The sequence below is a fragment of the Bombus vosnesenskii genome, unplaced genomic scaffold (assembly GCF_011952255.1).
Source record: "Bombus vosnesenskii isolate JDL3184/JDL3185 unplaced genomic scaffold, Bvos_JDL3184-5_v1.1 scf7180000014816, whole genome shotgun sequence".
Lineage (NCBI taxonomy): Eukaryota > Metazoa > Arthropoda > Insecta > Hymenoptera > Apidae > Bombus > Bombus vosnesenskii.
This window is the reverse complement of record NW_022883662.1, coordinates 44,284-64,615: the sequence shown is the minus strand read 5'-3', so window position 1 is coordinate 64,615 and position 20,332 is coordinate 44,284. Positions and strand designations below refer to the sequence as shown.

The 20,332-nt window shown below is 30.2% G+C and overlaps 2 protein-coding genes across 6 annotated transcripts; both read right to left on the bottom strand.

Moving 5' to 3' along the window:
- Positions 1 to 772: 772 nt before the first annotated feature.
- LOC117240592 (ATP-binding cassette sub-family G member 1-like) lies at positions 773 to 6,675 on the bottom strand. Of its 4 annotated transcripts, none has more exons than XM_033506593.1 (12): positions 5,964 to 6,675; positions 5,605 to 5,856; positions 4,153 to 4,270; positions 3,621 to 3,810; positions 3,139 to 3,284; positions 2,819 to 3,057; positions 2,539 to 2,741; positions 2,290 to 2,458; positions 1,898 to 1,998; positions 1,624 to 1,779; positions 1,262 to 1,502; positions 1,012 to 1,184 (listed from the first exon to the last, which is right to left on the bottom strand). In XM_033506593.1, exons 2-12 carry the CDS (start codon positions 5,747 to 5,749, stop codon positions 1,012 to 1,014), a joined length of 1,881 nt encoding a protein of 626 aa, XP_033362484.1. In that variant the 5' UTR covers positions 5,750 to 5,856; positions 5,964 to 6,675. The 4 variants fall into 4 exon arrangements, with proteins under 4 accessions (XP_033362486.1, XP_033362483.1, XP_033362484.1 ...); XM_033506594.1 differs by having other exon boundaries at positions 5,605 to 5,827; XM_033506595.1 differs by lacking the exon at positions 5,605 to 5,856 and having other exon boundaries at positions 773 to 1,184.
- Positions 6,676 to 7,922: 1,247 nt separating this feature from the next.
- Positions 7,923 to 17,204, bottom strand: LOC117240590 (ATP-binding cassette sub-family G member 1). 2 transcript variants are annotated; one of them, XM_033506590.1, is made up of 12 exons: positions 16,807 to 17,204; positions 16,017 to 16,365; positions 13,187 to 13,304; positions 12,520 to 12,709; positions 12,253 to 12,398; positions 11,136 to 11,374; positions 10,768 to 11,064; positions 10,453 to 10,613; positions 10,180 to 10,348; positions 10,000 to 10,100; positions 9,567 to 9,908; positions 7,923 to 9,408 (listed from the first exon to the last, which is right to left on the bottom strand). In XM_033506590.1, the coding sequence occupies exons 2-12, from the start codon at positions 16,207 to 16,209 to the stop codon at positions 9,250 to 9,252; spliced, it is 2,115 nt and encodes a 704-aa protein (XP_033362481.1). In that variant the 5' UTR covers positions 16,210 to 16,365; positions 16,807 to 17,204; the 3' UTR covers positions 7,923 to 9,249. The 2 variants fall into 2 exon arrangements, with proteins under 2 accessions (XP_033362481.1, XP_033362482.1); XM_033506591.1 differs by having other exon boundaries at positions 10,453 to 10,610.
- Between the last annotated feature and the right edge of the window lie 3,128 nt (positions 17,205 to 20,332).

Here is a 20,332-nt window from a genome sequence, read left to right as displayed (position 1 = left end):
TCGACATACCTTCACTCGTCATAACAGAATTATCATTATTATTTGATTATATCATATGTTGCTTATTTGTATCTGCTAAACTCTATTTTATATACATTTCATGTATGTGAACGTTTCGTTTTCCAAATATTTTCGTCGCTCAATAACCGGACGATGCCAATGCTATAAATGTATGTATATGCAGGGTGGTTGGTAACTGGCGGTACAAGCGGAAAGGGGGTGATTCTACGCGAAAAAGAAGTCGAAAATATAGAATAAACATATTTTTTTTATTTTTTTCTTTTCTTTTAATTTTTCCATCGAGACAACGATCTACAGTGAGATCCGTTATAACGAGACGTGATAAAGTGCACGCGTACCGAGTCAAAATTCAAAGTCGATTTTCTCGAAAACAAAGCCTCAAACGAAAAATTTGTATTCTATATTTTCGACTTCTTTTTTCGCATAGAATCACCCCCTTTCCGCTTGTACCACCACTTACCAACCACCCTGTATAATATGTTTGCGTTTCTGTGAAATTTCAACATGGTAATATATTAACAACTTTTTATTGAGGGCTATTATTAATGATTCTTCACTATTATGCATTTATCGCTATTTCTTATTATTTATTATTACTGCTTTATTAATGAAGAGGTTCAGTAGATTATTCTATTAACATTTTATAAATCAATCTCTTTATAATATTGCGTCTAGTATTACAAAATATATCCAATAATGAAATAAAAGGAAATAAAATTCTATTATTGTAACTTTTATTCTATTATTGTAATACTTTAAGCTTTTCAGATCATTTTATTGATTGCACCTAATTAGTGGTAGAATGAACAAAATCATTTAAAATCACTAGTAGCCATGGATTTGCTTATATGTAATTACAATATAAGTTCATTAAATTAAATTTAATTACGTAATCTTCTTTTCATCACATTCGGAAAAAAATCATAAAAGATCGATTACTTTTTCGAAAATAATATTTCGTATATTTATACTACAAAATAAGACTAGGTTTTAATTGTCGATGTTAAAATGATTTTTTATTATCCTTCCAATGAGATGAAGTGCTTGAAACATTTTGTTTGGATTAAGTCGTTGTCTAAGCAAATAATAGGAGAGAGCCCTTAGACAGATAAGGATAATTATTAAAGCGATAATGTCAACCCAAAAAACCACATGTTCCATCTCTGAAACAATAATTAAGACATTGTATTATAGCAAATAATATATTTTGAAGTCTTTTAAGTACTTTTAGGAGACTTACGCATTGTTAGTAAAACTTGTCGAGGTGTTCCGAAGGGGCAGAATATTTCCGCAGGCGGACAGTATAGCTTTTCTCTGTTGTAACCGTACAAAGCAACTAGAAGACCTTCTATACCATATCGAATGTAACTTAGATACATTATGAGTTTACGATAGATAGATAAACTTTCCGTTTCGCCGATTCCTTGTATAGCTACCAACACTAGTGGAGTGGAAATTGCAGGCCCAACAAATGTACCATTCTAGAAGATAATTAACGTCAGAGAGAATAGTCAAGATTTCGAAATATTAGTTGGTAATCGTCAATTAGCTCACGGTGTTATAGTATTATCATTACTAATAAAGGGATAATACGAAACATACTACGATGTTCAGTGTGCTGGCAATAACTAATGCCATACTTTCTGCGATAAACGCGCACATGAAGCAAATACTAAAAAACATTGCACATCTGGACAACTCCAGAGGTTGATTTGTGATCACATATACTATCAATAAATATATCGACGATAGTAATATCTGCAACGTCGATTTGTTGATTAGAACGTTGTTTCGCTTTTAAATAATTTATAAAGTTGCCATATTGTATAACTTTTGATGAAATCCAATATGCCTATTACCTGCAATATGTTCTTACCTGTCCAGGTATATTAACTATTGTAAATGCACAATAATAGGGACTCAAATCGTACCACATGTTGAAATATTCTCGTTTAACCAATTGCACTTCCGAAGGAACTGTAATTTTAAAATTAGCTAAAAAGTATAATCGAATTTGAAGAAAACAACAATGAAAATTGGTAAGATAATAGAGGATAATCGATCGAAAATGTAGTAGAACATTCGGTCGGAGGTTCTTTCATATTCTACCATTCAAAGGATTCTTAGCAACTTGTTAATTATTTGTTAATTAATTAATTTTTAATTGTATAATAATGTTATTATCCATTAGGAAGTTCAACCTATCTTTTTTAAATAAACGCACATTAAGAATCATCGATTCACCTCATGTAATTATTGTTTCCTTACAGTGCATTAATACCGGTGACATAGGTACATAGAGGAGAATTATCAAACAAGCAAAGCAGAAAGTAAAGTTGGATAAGGTTTTCGACCCATCGTTTCCAATGTTTAAAAATAAACTACCAACGACGAAGCCCAGGAATATATATAAACTTATTTTTAAGTACATATAACTCTGCAAAATATTAAGCATTTGTTACGTTACGTTTTTCTTCCAAAATCTTCCATTCATTAAATTTTATAATTATTTTGCACCTTATTTCTACATAACTGTAATAACATTCTTCTCGATAGAACACCAAATTGTTTGAACCAGGACACTTTCGATATTTTTGCTTTGTATTGAAATTCGAACCTCGTTCGTCGAGGAACAGGAACGATAGGAAATTCTGCGTCCACAGCATTTATCATTCGACTTATCCATTCTGAACCATATTCGCCCGCAGATATTTCTATCACTGTAACGATAACAGTTTAGTTTTCGAGCGATATATGAATTCAGTCAATAAATAAAGTTAATTAGCTTATTATTTACCAAAATCGGCAGGATTGTAGTGTTTCGGGCATTCAATACCAATTTGTCGAACAAATGGTACCAGATTATGTACAGTGCTTCTATAGATACATTGGCCAGCGGCTATAACATAAATGTGGTCGAATTTTGCGAAAATGCTTGCACTTGGAGTATGCAGGGAGCAGATTATCGTTCTCCCCAGTCGCACCAAAGATTTTAAAAGGTCGGTACACTGTGCAGCTGATATTTCATCTAGTCCTCTAGAAATTGAATGGGTGGATTGTAGAGCAAACATTGAAATTTCATTATTTCTTTCTTAATAAACGATATAAAGTACTCACGTAGTTGGTTCGTCAAGAAACACAACAGGAGGATTACTCACGAGTTCCAAAGCGATCGAAAGTCTTTTTCTTTCGCCTCCCGATAGGCATTCGGTAGTTGTATCTTTTGCATGACGTAATCGCAAAATATTTAGAATTTCATCTATCTAAAATTATGTAAATGTTCAGTAGTGGATATAATGGATTTATACTATGTCAATAATCCATAGATTTCAACAAATTTTTAAAAAGCTAGTATTATTACGTCGAAATATTTGGATCTCTTGTTTCAAGACTGTCATCGAGTGCGCGACGAGAATATAAAAACTGTGCACGATCAAATGCATCGTATTCTGAGTATTCTGAGAACATAATTTAAGATTGCGTACAAGAATCGCATTTTTAATCAAACAGATTTTTCCTGATATTTTTTACATACACCATACGAAAGAAATATGTTTTTGTTCTTATGCAATTGTATCGCTAACGCATAAAATGCTTACAGCGATCGATTTTGCTTTTTGGGAAATGTTGCCAAGTTTCAAATCTACAGCAAATTGCATTGCCTCTTGCACTGTAAGCCATGGTTGAAGAAGATCTTCTTGCATTATGTAACACGATATTTTTTTAAAATAAGTCTCGTCTCGAGTTTGTCCATTGATACTTATGTGTCCCGTAACGCTATCAGCCGATCTGAAAACGTTAGCTTTGATTTTGAAATCGAAAAAAGTAAAAAATGATGAAAATAAAATTGTTAGTCGTGTATCTATAATAGCGAGCAGCTAATCTATCGATCTTGACTTAGACAAAGTATTCACTTATTTATTGTAAAGTCTACGACGTAAACCGTGCGGTCAATGACCTTTGACATGCTGATTGTTCTTTTAAGCAGAATAGTCTAATTTAAAGTTCATTAAAAGTATACGGATAACGCAGCGTGACGATAAATTTTTCATATATTCATTTGAATACAATTGCTCAATGCATTTATTACACTACATGTAAGTACTTTATTCTAGTTATGTGAAACATTACTTGTATCCTGCGAGAATGTTTAACAAGGTGGATTTTCCGGCGCCTGATGGGCCTAATATAGCGGTTAATTCTCCAGATTTAAATTGTCCACAAATTCCTCTTAATATTACTTTTGTACCTAAGACATATGAGAATAGAACATTTCATTATTTTACAATATTATACAAAAAGAATGCAAGGTTAGCAGATACACTATCGAGATGAAAAGTAGATGAAAGTTCTATGTGTAATTTTCTGATAATATCCGATGATAAACAAGTAGTGTAACATAATTAAACAAGATTTCGAAGAACATATAACATGATATAGTTCCCTGAATAATTTTAGTATTTTTCCACACAGTCCTTTAATTATTTGCATACGGTACATATTTATCATATTGAAGTGATGAAAGATATTAAAATCTAATCTTGTATTATATAAAACTACACATTTTTATTCGAAGGTTTAATGAATTAATCCATGACCTTTTTATTTTAGTTATTTAATTATCGAATCAGTGAATAATTTATCTTCCTAATGTATTATTGCATGTCAAAATACCTATTTTAATAAGATTTATCGCGAACAAGTATTAACGTATCATACTTAACTTGTTTACTGTAATACCAATAATTAAAAAATTATACAGCAATAAAATTTGTTTTTGCTATCCTAGATTCAAATATGATTATCTTATATATATTTACTTTTCGTATTACATAACATCTACTGTACCTTTACCAAATCGATTGGCTTAAGCATGATAGCGTTGATGTGTTTAACTTAATTTACATCTTTTGCTTTTTAGAATTGTAACTGATTGTGAGTTACGCATTAAACAATTCCATTCTATACAATATGCATGCTTTGTTTAAAAAATTGGTCTTCGATCGTGTTCAAAACGAATATACCTTTTCTTATTTGAAAGCGCTTAATTATAACTTTAAATAAAATAAAACAAGAATAAGATGTTTTATTCAAGTATGATATTGTTATTTGTAAGTAGAAAGATTGTAAACACAATAGAACTATAGAAAATAAGTCACGGAGTGAATGCAGCGCTAAAACGATTAAAACCACAACAAAACTAAAAGATTTTTGTGGAATCTTTTTACCCGATAATTTTATAAGAATAATTCTTTTTAAGGAATTTTGGAAAGGAATTTTAAGAAATTTTTAAAGAATCAATGTTTCGAGTAGACATTTTTGAGTTCTTAACCTATTATTATCTTTCTTTTGAAAGCATATTATTAAAATTGCAATATAGAATATCGAATATACTTTTTCACGGATATGTTTCAGACGAAACGGAGCTTAAATAAAAAAATGAAAAATTGCAATATATATTTATTTTAAACATATTTGTTCTATTAGAACATAAGAAAATATTTAATACTTAAATTATAAAATAAAATTTGAATGCTTCAACTATTGTATTCAAACGGTATAGCAATGTTTATATTATCGTACCTTTTCTACCACGAGGTACTGTACAAGTTAAGTCATTGAATTCGATGTCAATAGGGGTTGTTATTTTTGAATATGATGGTGATACTGGGGTGTTTTGCATTCCATTGCTGCTCTGCTTCTCCTTGGACTCCGATTTTGTGGACATGATTGATCAGTAGTTTCACTAATTTATATCCACTTTGTTCAGATCATTATTCAAAATATGTAAGTACCTTCCTCATACCTTGACTAACTTACCGCGTTAAAAATTCCCTAGTGAGTTTATAAAAACATTTTCAAACATTTAAAAAACTCGATTACGTTCTATGAAATTATTTGTGATCGAGCTTGACGATGATAAACAATAACCTTTTACGAACTTTTCATAAATGATTACAAAACATTTTTATGGATAAATCGATGAAGTATGAGCATCCGTTTAGATAAATTTCACTCGATTAATTAAGTCAAATACATATAATTAGAAATAGCAGCAAGATTTATCGAAGACGAGTTAATAAACGTGTAATAGTCAGAGCAACACAAATTTTAAAATTATTGAAGATCTAAAACATTAATAAAGCCATACGGTTTTCTGTTTAAAAGAGAGTCACTGAATGGGAAAACTCGTAGGGACAGTCGAACGCTCAGTACACGGCAGATCGTTATAAAAGACTGAAGTTGAAATAGCTTTAACCGCTTCCCTATTCTTAACATTATACATACATGAATGTATCGGGTGGTACTATAACGATATTGTACATTATACATTTGTACATTCTGAAACGAAATAACTTGTAATTAAAACTCATATACGTTAAGAAATAACTTCCTCTATGATAGCTTACATGATTGAAAACAAAGATATATTGTAACAAAGAAACCATTAAAAAATACGCGCAAAGTCCAGTGTGAATCATACTATACGCAATGTTTGTATATGTTCCATAGATACGATATACATATGTATAATGCATTACGCACCGTGATAACGAACCAAGATAAAGAGAAAGTATTGCCGCTATAAAAAAACAATAACCAAATTTCAAGTTTCGTCTTTTCACCTATTTACCATTAATCAAATATATAAATATATTCAACTGTAGAAAACCTATTGGTATACTACATTGGTATACTTTCATCTACAAAATATGCAGCAATATTTTCTTAACATTGTCCTTTTTGCATTGTTTCAATAAAAACGAATAACATCCTTTGTAGCATGTATTCTTCCCATAATCTTGTTATTCTTCTTTATTTACATTCAAATACGTTTTATATAACTTCTCGATTGTTTTGCTTTGTTACTTTTCATAACACAAAAAGTAAAAGCAATGTATTAATATTTATTGTAGTACTTCGTAAAATATCGCGATATTGATTGAAGAGTACTGTAAAATAGAAATATTAATAAATGCGCATTTAGCTTCCCATTATTAGTCATTTATTGTCAATATTATCTAAATTAGGTTGCATATGTGCTACTTATTCTGTATATATGTACTATGTATACTGCGATTTCTTGTCATGTTAAAAATAATACCACGCTAAACAAGTATAAGCTTCTGAATCTTGAAGTGTAACTGTCGCAAATTCTAATCGAAATCAAGTTCTAATATACATATAATACGAAAAAACCATTTTAATTAATTTAATATTTAATTTTTTATTAAAGTAATGTAACCAGCAAATGCGTTAAAACACTGATAGATACCATTCCAAACCATTAGAAAATTGGGAGTTTTTCAAAAAGCAATAAAAAGGAGCACGAAGCGGGGGAGACAATAAGCTCATAATTCACTAATATTTTGGATTTGGATAATACAACCATACGTTTTAATATCTCCTTGGATTTAAAAACTAAATTGCACGTTTGATACGGAATAAACATCTTATGTAAATGATACTTATACATACTTATATAAAGAAGGAAAATTACCACTACTTCATGAAATTCAAATGATAATTGAGAAAATAGTCTTAAGCATAATATAATAATATTACCGCGATGTAATTATTGCAAATATGATGACCATGTTATACACATAATTTCATACACATGAATAATGATACACTTTTAATAGTGATATTCATTTCATTTATTATTTTTTTATCATTTTATATTTTATCTTTATTTCCTTTTTCATAAATTGTAACTCTTTATTTTATTATAATTTATTATATTATATTATATTTAATATAATTTATTTTATTATAATTCGCTAAAGTGAAATTGTGTAAAAAAATTTAGATTCACCAATAGATCCATTTTGAAAACCAAGAAATATAACTTTCCTATATTTTGTAATAATATATGATAAATGTTTAAACTAGCGATATTATGAAAGGCATACTTTTATTTGTAATAAACATACGTTATAAAATACAACGAATATTATGTCAATTCAGCACAAGTGCGTGCATTCGCATGACGATATTATAAAATATATTATGTATTGTATATATATACATGTATATCGATCGGAATCGATCACGTAAACATTTTATATATAAACATGTATAATTTATCCCATTTGTGTAAATAGATATAAACAGATTTTTTCATTAACGTACATTTTTCAAGTTAGTGAACATTACTAACATATTACAAACCAAACGTTTTAATTCGTTTAATTTAATTTTTATGTTTTGCATCAACAACCGATATCACAATCCCTAAACTTTGAAAATTGAAAAACGAATTTAGACTAGGACTGTTGACAAAATTGTCTCCCTTAAGGCGTTTAAAGTACTCTATGTATTCTTTTACTTGATTTATACTTTTACAAAAGTAAATTCGCTTTAAAGATATACACTAAAGTCAAGAGTTACATCAATTGGAAGAATTGTGAATGTACAATTTCGGTAAACTTATTCTAAATCTTAAGTTTTCAAATATACAATGATGCTGGGGACGTATTACCAAAATTTAACATATGAGATACATGATAAGATAAACCTGACAAGGTATTTACTATTTCAGACATTATCCTGAATAGAAAAACATCAATTTATGCTTCCGCGTTAAAATTAAAGATACACCGTATCGTATTTGTTTTGTGTTATTTTTCTGCATTTTTAAACTCACAGCCATAGGCAGATAAAAAATATGATCATTCACGAAATGTCGTCCATTAAGGCCTCTTACTCTTTTCAATATATAGAACTGCAGAGTTTTGTGGGTGTTCATTTATAGTCAGATCCAGTAAATTTAATCTCTTTCCTAGCTATCGTTTTGTAAATTGATAATAGACACACTAATGATCAATTTGAGATCATCGTATATGTTCATGCGCATTTTTTAAAGTTACTGTGTTATTTTGTAATTTTGTAATTTTACTGTGTAATTATGGCCGCAATAGTTACCACAGAATTATTATCGTAAAACTAACAAAGAATAAATTATGTTCATCTAAATCTTATAACATCCTCAATTATAAGCATAAACAGTATGTGGTAATTCATTCTCCCGGTACATAAGATCTCTTCGATGATTGGAAATTGTTGATGTGAATAGTTTTCGATGTCGAAAAGAAACAAAATTGCTGATCACGGATTTGTAGTGTAGGATCATATGAAAAAATGCATTATTTTAATCTGTAGCGTCCATTTGGAAAAGTGTTGTACGCTATAACATCGTTAAATTGACAATAATCGTACAGTGATCTATCGTGCAGTCTTTAGTTTCCAACGAAGGAATAAATAGGCAGCAATTCGAAGTACAACGAATATCAAAAGCAAAGCAAGGATATCAAGAGTGAAATCAGCATCAAGCATATCTAATTCCTCCAACGTTGTTTCTGGGTTTTTAAAGTGGCAGTACACCTATAAATATATGGAATTTTATATGTATGTATATATGTTCATATATATGCATTGTTCTGAAGGAAAGTCAGATTTCTATAAATGCGTATTTTGTCAAAGTATCTAATAATAATTAATCTTATAAAGAATTTAATAAAAACAAACGAGGCACATCATACCTGGAAACATTTAAGCTTTTCTCTGCCAAAGGAATATGTGGCCAGAGCAGTCCCTTCAAAACCATATCTAATGTAGCTTAGATAGGTAATCCATCTAAGATATACTGGAATAGCGTCAAAGCTAACGAAAAAGCCGGAGAACAAAAGAAACGGTACAGACATGACCGGTGCCAAGAATACGCCGTTCTGAACATTCATTGCTGCACCAACTACTAGCCCAACCGATTGTGCAACGAAAGAAATAAGTAAACATGTTCCCAAGAACATACTGAATCGCATAATATCTGTTGGTTGACTTGTCATAAAGTACACAATCGTAACATACATAATGCAGAATATTGCCTGTAAAAAAGAAATAATATATAAATTCTCAGATGTGAAAAAGGAATACATAACTCCACAGAGTCAAGTCACATATATCCTGTTTTCTTACCTGAAATGGTATATCTGATATGGTAATTGCTAGATAGTAGGCCTTGAGAGAATACCACCTATTAAAATTTTCTTTTAAAAGCACTGGTAGTTCTAGGGGAACTGTAAGAAATAAAATTTTTTACAAATACTATTGTAATACAAAAGAAATAAAAGAACAAATAAAGCCAATATGACTCACAAGACAATATCGTAATGGTCATAGATGTATACATAAGAAACAGCATATTAAAAAATAAAAACCCAAGGTTGCTAAGTACTTTAGCACCATCATTCCCAATATCATAATAAAGTGCACCAATCAATAAACCTACTAAAATGTGAGCAAAAAGTCGAAGATACATAAGTGTCTAAAAAAGAAATAACATTAGAATTGTAAAATCTCTAATAACTCATGAGTCAGAGGAATGATCTTAAATAAATCAATTGATTAACTGAATTTTGATCAACTTACCCAATCTCTTCGACTAAAAAGTAAAGCTCGTTTTAAAACAATCCAGAACTGTTGACATTCCGATGTGGGGTATCTCTCTGGAGTGATTACAATCGATTCATCAAGTAAGGCTACTTCAGCATTATCCTTTTTCTCCATATCAACCGGTATCACTACATCTACTACATAAAAATAACGATTTATATAAAAGATATAATTGGTATATATTATTTAACCCTTATTACTTTAACAGCCAGTAATGCTGTCAGACATAAGTTAGCGTTTTACTCTAAAAAAGTGATAAGGGTTAATAATTTACTGGATTTCCTTATGAACCTTGTTTCGTAATATCGTTAGTTGCGTAAGATGGGATAATTCCTTTATTATTTATCTCCTTTATTTTATCCTCTTGAAACTTTTCTTCCAAATTATTAACATCATTTTTATCTTTCATTTCAACGTTTTCGTCACGACCTTCACCTTTCGAAAACGAATCACTAGATACATTATTCAATCCTTCTGACTTATTTTCAGGGAATGGGTATCCTTCTCGAATATCATATTTTCCATTCTTTATAGCGTTCACCAGATTTCTGATGTTGTCACCATATTCTCCGCACGATACTTCGATAACTTAGAATTGAATTATAGTAATCAGTATCTTTAAAGAATCTAGAAATGCATTGATATTACAAATAGCTTACTGAAAGAGGCTGGATTGTGATAACTTGGGCAGTTGAGTCCGATATTTCTAAGGAATGGCACTAACTGCGACGTAGATCCCTGATATACACATTGTCCTTCGGCTAATGTGTATAGAGAGTCAAACATTTCGAATAGCCTAGCGCTGGGCTGATGGATGGTACATATTATTGTTCTTCCTCCTCGAGCTAAGGTTTTTAAGAGCGAAATGCATTGAAAACAAGATGAAGAGTCCAAACCACTGTAAATTGATAAAACATATGACACTTATTATCAAGCAATATTTCGAATATTTCTAAAAAAAGGATTCGAATAGTTTTTTATTGGATTTTAGAACATTTATATACATGAACGATCTTGAATTGATCACTTTTTTCTTCTGACTTAATCATAGGGAAAAGAATTCCGGTAGACCTTCAAGAACCGGTTAAACGTCAGTTTAAGTTTTTTTTAAGTTTTAATTAATTGCATACTAAAGAGTTTGTTGAAATGATTTCATAGATCAGCGTGTGTTTTCATAGAAGCAATATTGTTCAGCAAATATAAATAATAAAAGCGACTGATAGTTACAAATATAGCGTGTACAAAAGAATGGTATATGCGACGTCAGTGAAAGCGAGAAAGTAAAAAGTTTTAAAAACTCGTTATTTGCGTACTTTCTCTTACTTCATCCTTTCGTTTTGTCATTTAATGAAATTCGCTTATATATTTTTATCTTTTTTTTAATGCGTCACATTTGTGCATGTAATCATTAAACATTAGTAAATTATAATGAGTCTTAATACATTTTAGAATGTTAAGAAAACAAAAAAATGAAAATTACAAATAAGACAACGAAATTCATAGAAAAATCTCTAAAAATTTGCGAAGGTAATTCCCTGACACTGACCATGCTTTTATTTAAACGTTATATAAAGAGCAACGAGGATTCTCTGGTATTGATGATGGTGAAAGTGAAGCTATTTGCAGGTGAAAAAGCATATCTCTTTCTGGTATGGCACATATGTATTCGCATCCGAATAGATCAACATTTCAAAAACACATCTCCATTTTAAACCAGATTCTTTATCCTTTTAAATCACATTGTACAATATATTAGATACAATAAGATTCCCTTACCTAGTAGGTTCGTCGAAAAACATTATCGGAGGATTATTGACTAATTCAAGCGCAATAGAAAGCCGTTTTTTTTGTCCACCGCTCAAATTCGAAGTCATAGTTCGACGATGTTCGGATAGACCAAGTGTTTCTAGAATTTCTTGAATCTAATAAATACAAATGAATGGTATCATCAGGAAATTCAACATTCATTCTCAATCCTCCATTCAGTAATATAGCAGCAGTAATTCTCTTGTTATCTATAGACAAAATATTTAACGAACATACCACTTCTTCCTTTTCTGCTTGGCTTACATGTGACCCAAGTTTAAGGTTCGAAGCGACCTTCATAGCTTCAGCTACAGTTAAATTCGCATGAAGTTGATTATCTTGCATAATGTAGCATGATAATTTTCTAAAGGCACTAAAATTCCTTTCATGGCCATTCATTGTGATGCTTCCTTCGGTACCTGTTGATCTAAATAAGCATCCAAAATATTTTGATGTTGAATATCTATTTGATATTTTGATTTTGAATATCTCATATGTATAATATCGCTTACGCTAAGAACCCGAATGACGAAAAAATATTCATAGTTATTAGAATAAATTAAATAGGAGCGATTACAAACTTTATTATCATTCGTAAGTTATCGAGGTGCTTTTTGTATCTATAATTCAGGCAAGTGTCGTGATACAAGACGGCATAATAAATAATAGTTGAATCTCATTCGCCACCTGATCGTTAGATTTAATTGGCCTACGGTTGGAGTTTACGAATTACGTACATATTAACTAGTATTGCCTCTCTCAAGTATATGCCAACGAAAGTGAACTTTAATTGTTTGTAATTTTGACAGTTTTGTTGATAGATTTTGATATTATTTAAAAAATGTATCTCTATCGTATTTATAAACGAAGAAAATTTTCGAAGAACGAAAGGAAAACAACTCACTTATATCCGGTCAGGATGTTTAAAAGAGTAGACTTTCCTGCACCGGAAGGCCCCATAATAGCCGTCAGTTCTCCAGATCGTAGTCTTCCACTGACGGATTTTAAGATTGTCTTTACATCTGAAGATTAATTAATCCACACTGAAGTAAAAGTATTAAAAATATTTTCATGACTATGTCGAAAATTAAAGCCGAATGGCGCAGCGGCTATGTGTTAAAGTGAAAGTGCTCAGAATGTTAACATATCTAAAAATTACTGAAATCGATGAGGTGTCTCCTAATCTATATAATTATCAAGGGAACTAATGACGGGATATCATTCTTTGCATAATCCATTATTTTTTCTCGTTCGGTAGTTTATATCGCAAAACTTGTTTTGTCATTCATCGTAAGCTGAGGACTTTAGCCTTCATAGTTAGACTATCCTAATTGTAAGAATATCATTCTGCTTGTAGTCAATTTGTGCTATTGCATTTCTTTTCAAAATAATCACGTTTTCAAAATAGTCTACGATATATTTTCAATTACGTATAATTTATCATTATTATATTCTAATGCGTTATATTACTATTACCCACTATATTATATATACATATAATGTATGTGTGGATGAATGTGAATTAATTTTTGTAAACCAACCTCATTTTGTAGGCGAGAAGGAAAAATTAATAAAGTAACTATCTATCTGCTACGTGATAAGCTAAAACTAATACATACTATGACATTATTGTTATATCACACAATACATCATAGGTTCCTACCCATGCGATGATTGCATGATAGTGGATTTTTTGTATACCTAACAGTATTATGAAATTGGAGTATGAAAGTATTGAAAAATATGAAGAGTATTTATGAAGTTGGATATTACATTTGACGACGTTATGTGAAAAAAACAAAATAAAGTGCGCGAATTCCGTTTTTAGTAATAACAACTCTAAATAAATTATCAAGCTTTCTACTTGAATAAATACTAATAACGCATATTTTCACATAGCAGTACAATGTATGACGAAATCATCTTTTAACCTTTATCAAGCAGTTTCTTAAGTCAGAATATTAGACTTTTATACAAGCAGTGCATCTGAACGCAATAAAAAATTAAAATGGCAAACGCATTTGAGACCTTGATTTTCCATTAACGTATAAACATTTCTCTTGTAAATGGTAATTCATTTATATTAATTAATAAATTTGTACAATGTCATCGCCAATTTCAGTAATCGCGACAATAATTTTTTGGATATTAAAGAAAGTCAATTTCAAACAGGCTGTTCCTAGTTACGCAAAATGTGGGTTGCAAAAATATTGCTATATACATTCACTTTCTGCAAGCGGTCATATTGCCCTGATCGCTCCACTTGCAGGTGTATGCGTGTGCAGATGTATGTCACATACGAAACTACATAGCTAACAAGCAGTGTGAAAAAAATACAATTACGAGAATGAACTTTGGCTTGAAACAAAAACAACCTTCATGCTTATTTAAGACACATGACAGGATGTCCATACTCTTTATATATCCGTAAAAACATAAACATGTAACGTTTTATTATCCTATTTATAAGATTTGTGTACATATTATGACGAAATAATTGCTGGAGTATTATTATAAATCCCTGGACATTGACACGCAAACAAGCCATCGCATTGTATGGTGGCTCATGAATTATTAATTAGGGAAAAGAGGGAAGTTTTTGGGAATATTTATATTATTTATTATAATCCTTGCCTTTTATCTTAGGATTGCTTCCGGCTTACATCATATTTACGGATACATTTGTATTAACTATAACCAAAACATAATTAATAAATTATAAAATGTGAGTCTGGAATATAATTTAACCAAGTAAATAACAACAAACATTTTTTAATCACATTTCACTGCTCATTCGATTGCAAAATACAATCATAAAATTAAAAGAAAGAAAATTTCTAGAAAAGAAATATTAATTGAAACAAAATGAAAATGCTAACCCGACAAATGAAACGGAGTTTTATCACACAACTGCTGTAGTTGGAACACTAAACTGATTGGAGTATAAACTGATGATAAATGGAAACAAAGACTTAGTTTTTGGAATTATTATCACCCACATTATTCGTTTTCCTTATTATACTATTGTTTCTGCTAGTGCCGGACTGCTAAAAATACTCGATTAAAAATAAGTATAATTCACACTAAAAATTGTGTCGACCTGATTGAAATATTTAAAAAGATGTCAATAACTATCTCTTTTCGAATAATAAATATACATATATCTATATACGATGTACTTCGGAAATCGTGATTAAAACCTTGCACTGTAACCGGTCTCTTATAAAATTTCACTTACTAATTCCTTCACTTTAGTCAACTATGCTCTACAAATCGCATAACGTAGAAAGTTTTTTTTCAGAGGAAATATCTACACGATGACAACAAAAAGAATGGTTTTAATCCTCGACTGATTATTTTTGCTTTTATAAAGTCAAATATTGAACATTTTGTTATTTAGTTAATTAATCCTACTATTTGAAAATATTATACTTATAAAGTCCCAGATACAAGTACTGAATTGTGTAAACGGCACTTTCACGCAAATAATATTTACGTTCTCTTTATGACCAGTATCATCAAGAACCAGTTTAACTGTATAAATTTGACCAAAAGGGAGCAAATAACGAAATAATTTTTTATGTTCTTTTAATGTATGAAAGGATTTTGATTCTTGTACAATACTATAACTCATAACTGTAACTCATTTTTTATTGTACAGAACATGAGTCCAATGACCTTCGCTACTTGACTTAGCTGCAAATAGTATTTACAGAAAAAGTTAGCATACTTACTATTTTTGCTGCCTTCTCGTACCCTGTATGTTAAATCTGCGAATGCTAGTTCAACGGGCGGTCTTTTCGGTAGATGCGTAATCGTTTTGGGTTGTGTTGGTACAAGTTGTAAACGAATACCCGAACCATTCCTAGGTTGTAATAAAATTTCATTGGTATTATCTTCGTGTGAACAATTGCCCTCAAGCTTCATTTTATATTGTAATCTTTTTTTAATTTCTTATCTTGGCTTTGAAATGAAATTTAGGTAGCTGTTTCTCTTCTTATGGTCGATATTCGTTCAAATGAACCGACCTTTCCGCAGTATTACGTTTTCGTTATTGGATATGCATACAAATTCTCTCATCGCCTGAAAAATTATTTGTTTTCAATCTTAAGTCATTTATCTAGTAGGACATTTAAAATCAAATGTTATCCTTTCTTTATCACAAAATAAATATGACAAATTTTTCTTAATTAGATACATTTAAGAAGAAACTTCATTATGGATTTATTGTAATTTATAAATATTTATTTTCGTATTGAAATATAGTTGTTTCTTTGGCACGTAGAGCATGTGCTTCAAAAATCTTTTGTATAAAAACGTGCAAATGATACCGGCATTGTTTATGTTAATTTAGAATGACAAAATACTTAATTTAAGCAATTCTTCAAATAGCGTAATTCTACCTATTACACTCGATTTGGCAACAACACATCACTTGCTGAATTTAAAACTGATTAAATATTCTAAAGAAAATAAAGAATTGAAACAATTCAAGTTCAGATTTCAAATAACGCGCGTTCTTACATTATTCAAGTAGTGACGCATGAGAAGTCGGTCAAAAAGAGACGACCATGACTTAGAAATAATAACTGCGTAGACCGTCGATTTTATCCTTGTGTCAGAAGTAAATGCATCTCAATTTCTGTGTCCCACGTCCGCGTAACACACGGCAATATCGTTCGAACGATTAAAAATAAAACACTCACTCGCAGTTTTTACGATCACACCTATACGTAACTATGATAAACGGTTTCCGAATTGCACGATTATAATAATAAAACGATAGATCAACAGCGGAATCAAGACAAAATCCACCAGATGCTCTCTTGACGGTGTTTAAACCTCGGTGTATCGAGACGGACTGGCTGACTCCACCATTTAGCTGCACCGCGGCCATCACCATTGACCGTCGTTGCTTTGCTGAATGTTCTTTCTCACTCTGTTTCTCTTCCATTTCTCTCTTACTCACTCCCCTTTCCTCACCACTTCTGTCTTTTTAAGGACGCAACAAAGGATTATGATAGGAGGAACGAAGAGTTAATGTGATCAAAGTCGAGATCGTGCACATCTTTTTAGTTGTAGTCTTCGGTAATCATTCCTTTAGTACTTACCCGCCTACGACTATTTAACCTATTTCGAATTACTTCTACACTTCAATTTCTTCCTGCTATTCTTCTAATTAGTCGATAGACTTATTAAACGTCAATTATTTTGATCGCGTTATGAATTTTTATAAAAAAAACATATATAGGCACATCCACAAAGAAGCAGTAACATTATTACAATACTTAAAGGTTCTAGCGATTGTAAAGAAACGAGTTAAATACTGCCTCCTAATAAGTCAAGATAATAGAAAACAGTGAAAGGTTGAAAGGAAGTATTAAAGAATTAGAGAACATAACCCTAATGTAAAACTGGAAATTTGTCCAAACCCTAAAGAGAAGATTATGTAAAAATAAAATAAATAATAGCAAAATAACAGAAATGAGAAAGTTTTAAAATATTCTTTTATGCAACTGGTAATACCTATTCATTCATGTATAAAGAAAATCGATATCGATTATAAATTACCAAAGATCATCATTCCGATAAGTTACGAATTTTGTGTTATGATATATTGAACTTATCTATTATCTGCATTTATCCCCGCATTTTTTTTAAAACGAATAGATTGAAGCTAATCATTGAAAAAACAATGCTTTGGAATCTGAAGTTTCACGTCACGTTCCGCCAGCGTCATCCTATCATGTAATGTATTGAATTTAAAAACGGAAAAAACATGTAGTTCGTTATGAAAGTAACAAGATTCATTGATCGTATACCTTCGTCAAGGACGAGGTTTACAAAATTATATCAGATTACTTACAAAGCAATGTAAAACAATGCTTCTTTTGATTATAGAATTTAATTAAAAATAATATAAATTACTTTGTCGAATACATGCTCATATGCCAATACCTGTATGCAAACATCATTTGACTAGATTAATATTTTCTTTTACTAGCATACAGATGAATTGTGCACAATACGTAGGTGATTAACATTGTTGTTAATAATAAATTAACAGATTACTAATGTTATTAACATTAGTGACTTAATTAAACGATGGAGAATTTTTCCTAGAATCATCATATATTAAAATAATGTATTTTACGCTTTCAGTATCAATGTCTATTTTATTGATGACACGAAACAAATTTTGTAATAGCGTTCTTAATAATAAACATTCGATCTTTTTTACATCTTCTTTTATATATATCTTGTAAAGTTATATTGACGACGAACGAAATTTTATCATTCTCTATGCATGTGTGTAGAAGGAACTGGTTGGGTACGTGCACATAGTCATCCCGTATTCCGCGACTCGATAAGTGATACAATACAGTTGATAAATGCATAAACATAAATTCAAAGTCATAAATATGATGCATTTAGTACACTTATAACCATACATTTGATATGCGGCATGTAATAAATGTTGCTAGTATAACTATACTCGGAAGAAACTGATGACACACTTAAAGAAAACAAGTGAGGAGATTTTAAAAAAAATAATATAAAAAATAGTTACTAGAATCTGTTAATAGCATGTTATACAACAATTTTTCCTAACAAATATCATTGCAATGAATATTACGATATAAATAATTTACATCAAAATAAGTTTAAAGCGCATAAGTTGCTACTTTTGTATCTTTTAAATTAGTCTTAAAAGACTGATTGCTTTTTACTGCCTTCTTGGACAAACTTATACAATAGTAAAAATTGTGCATGTGCTGAAATTTATTGCCAAAATATATGTAGTGTACTAGGAAAATGTATATTCTGTTATACGTATCTACTGTGGACAATATTATCGCACGATGTTCTATGAATCTAACCAGAATAAAGACTGCTTACACAACCAGAAGATCAATGTCCAAGCGTTCATTTGTGTTGAGTAGCTACGATAAGGATGTAAATAATTATGTGTCACATTTGAAAGCATTTGATATTGATTTATTCTGTTTCCGTGAAATAATATATTGTAAAAATTACAAGAATAATTCTTTATTTTAATGATGAATAAAAACACATTCCTTACTTTAATAAGTGTAATAAGCGGTATAAAAATAATGCTTCGATGTTAATTATATATTAAAGCATAAACATGTATATTTATGTACATATTTGAAAGGAGATATGTACACATATACATATTAAGAACTTTTGAACTTATATTAAAGAATATGCGAAAGTAATAAGAGGTATATACTGGTACATTGTGATTTTTGGAACATTATTTTATTGTCAATGATATATTATCACGTCAGAAGTTTGAGACCTCGAAGAATAGAAAAAACTTGACGAAACGTCTTAAAATTTTAATCACGAACACGTCTTGAGATTCAGTGACGTGACAATGACGAAAACATTGCGATTTACACTCAACAACTGCGTATCCTTTCATTTCGTATATGTATGTATATATGTATGCATACGTGCGTATCAATCTTATATTTCTCAAAAATATCAGTATTAAAAAATATATAATATGAATAATGCGTTAATGACACAACTTTTGTAATTACTTATATTTTAAGACTTAGTATGCAATTATTAAGTCAAACAGAAACATTTATTAGAAGCTTGCGAGATCATTTCTGAAGAACGTTGATAGTAGTTTTTATTAAGTAGAAACTCACCGATTATTTTCATCGATAACTAAATTGATGTGTCTATTCTGTTTTCCACTTTTCACCAGCATTAAATTCTTTTTATCTTTGTGGGTAGATTTATATTGATATCAACGTAACAACTCAATTTTCTAAAAGAGCAAAAATAAGTTGTTAAATCGAACAAGTTTAATACGCACAAAATCTTATATAAAATTGTAATACAAGGTAATCAATTAGGACCAATACAAGAAAAAAATAATGTACGGTAAAATGAGATAAATGTATTAACATTTATAAATTACCAAAATTATCAAGTACATCATATTAGGAAGCAGGAAAGACAAAAATGATAGTTATAGTAATATATATTCTACCATTTTTTTTTAGTACTG

What these genes read in the sequence shown, in the direction of transcription:
- LOC117240590 (XM_033506590.1), bottom strand. Translation starts at nt 16,209, where the DNA reads ATGAAGCTTGAGGGCAATTGTTCACACGAAGATAATACCAATGAAATT. An exon ending in ACGAGAAGGCAGCAAAAATA is followed by an intron (nt 13,305 to 16,016) that starts GTAAGTATGCTA and finishes ATTAATCTTCAG; the next exon opens with ATGTAAAGACAATCTTAAAA. An exon ending in TTTTTAGTCGAAGAGATTGG is followed by an intron (nt 10,349 to 10,452) that starts GTAAGTTGATCA and finishes TTTCTTTTTTAG; the next exon opens with ACACTTATGTATCTTCGACT.
- LOC117240592 (XM_033506593.1), bottom strand. Translation starts at nt 5,749, where the DNA reads ATGTCCACAAAATCGGAGTCCAAGGAGAAGCAGAGCAGCAATGGAATG. An exon ending in CCAGCACACTGAACATCGTA is followed by an intron (nt 1,503 to 1,623) that starts GTATGTTTCGTA and finishes ATTATCTTCTAG; the next exon opens with AATGGTACATTTGTTGGGCC. An exon ending in ACAAGTTTTACTAACAATGC is followed by an intron (nt 1,185 to 1,261) that starts GTAAGTCTCCTA and finishes TTATTGTTTCAG; the next exon opens with AGATGGAACATGTGGTTTTT.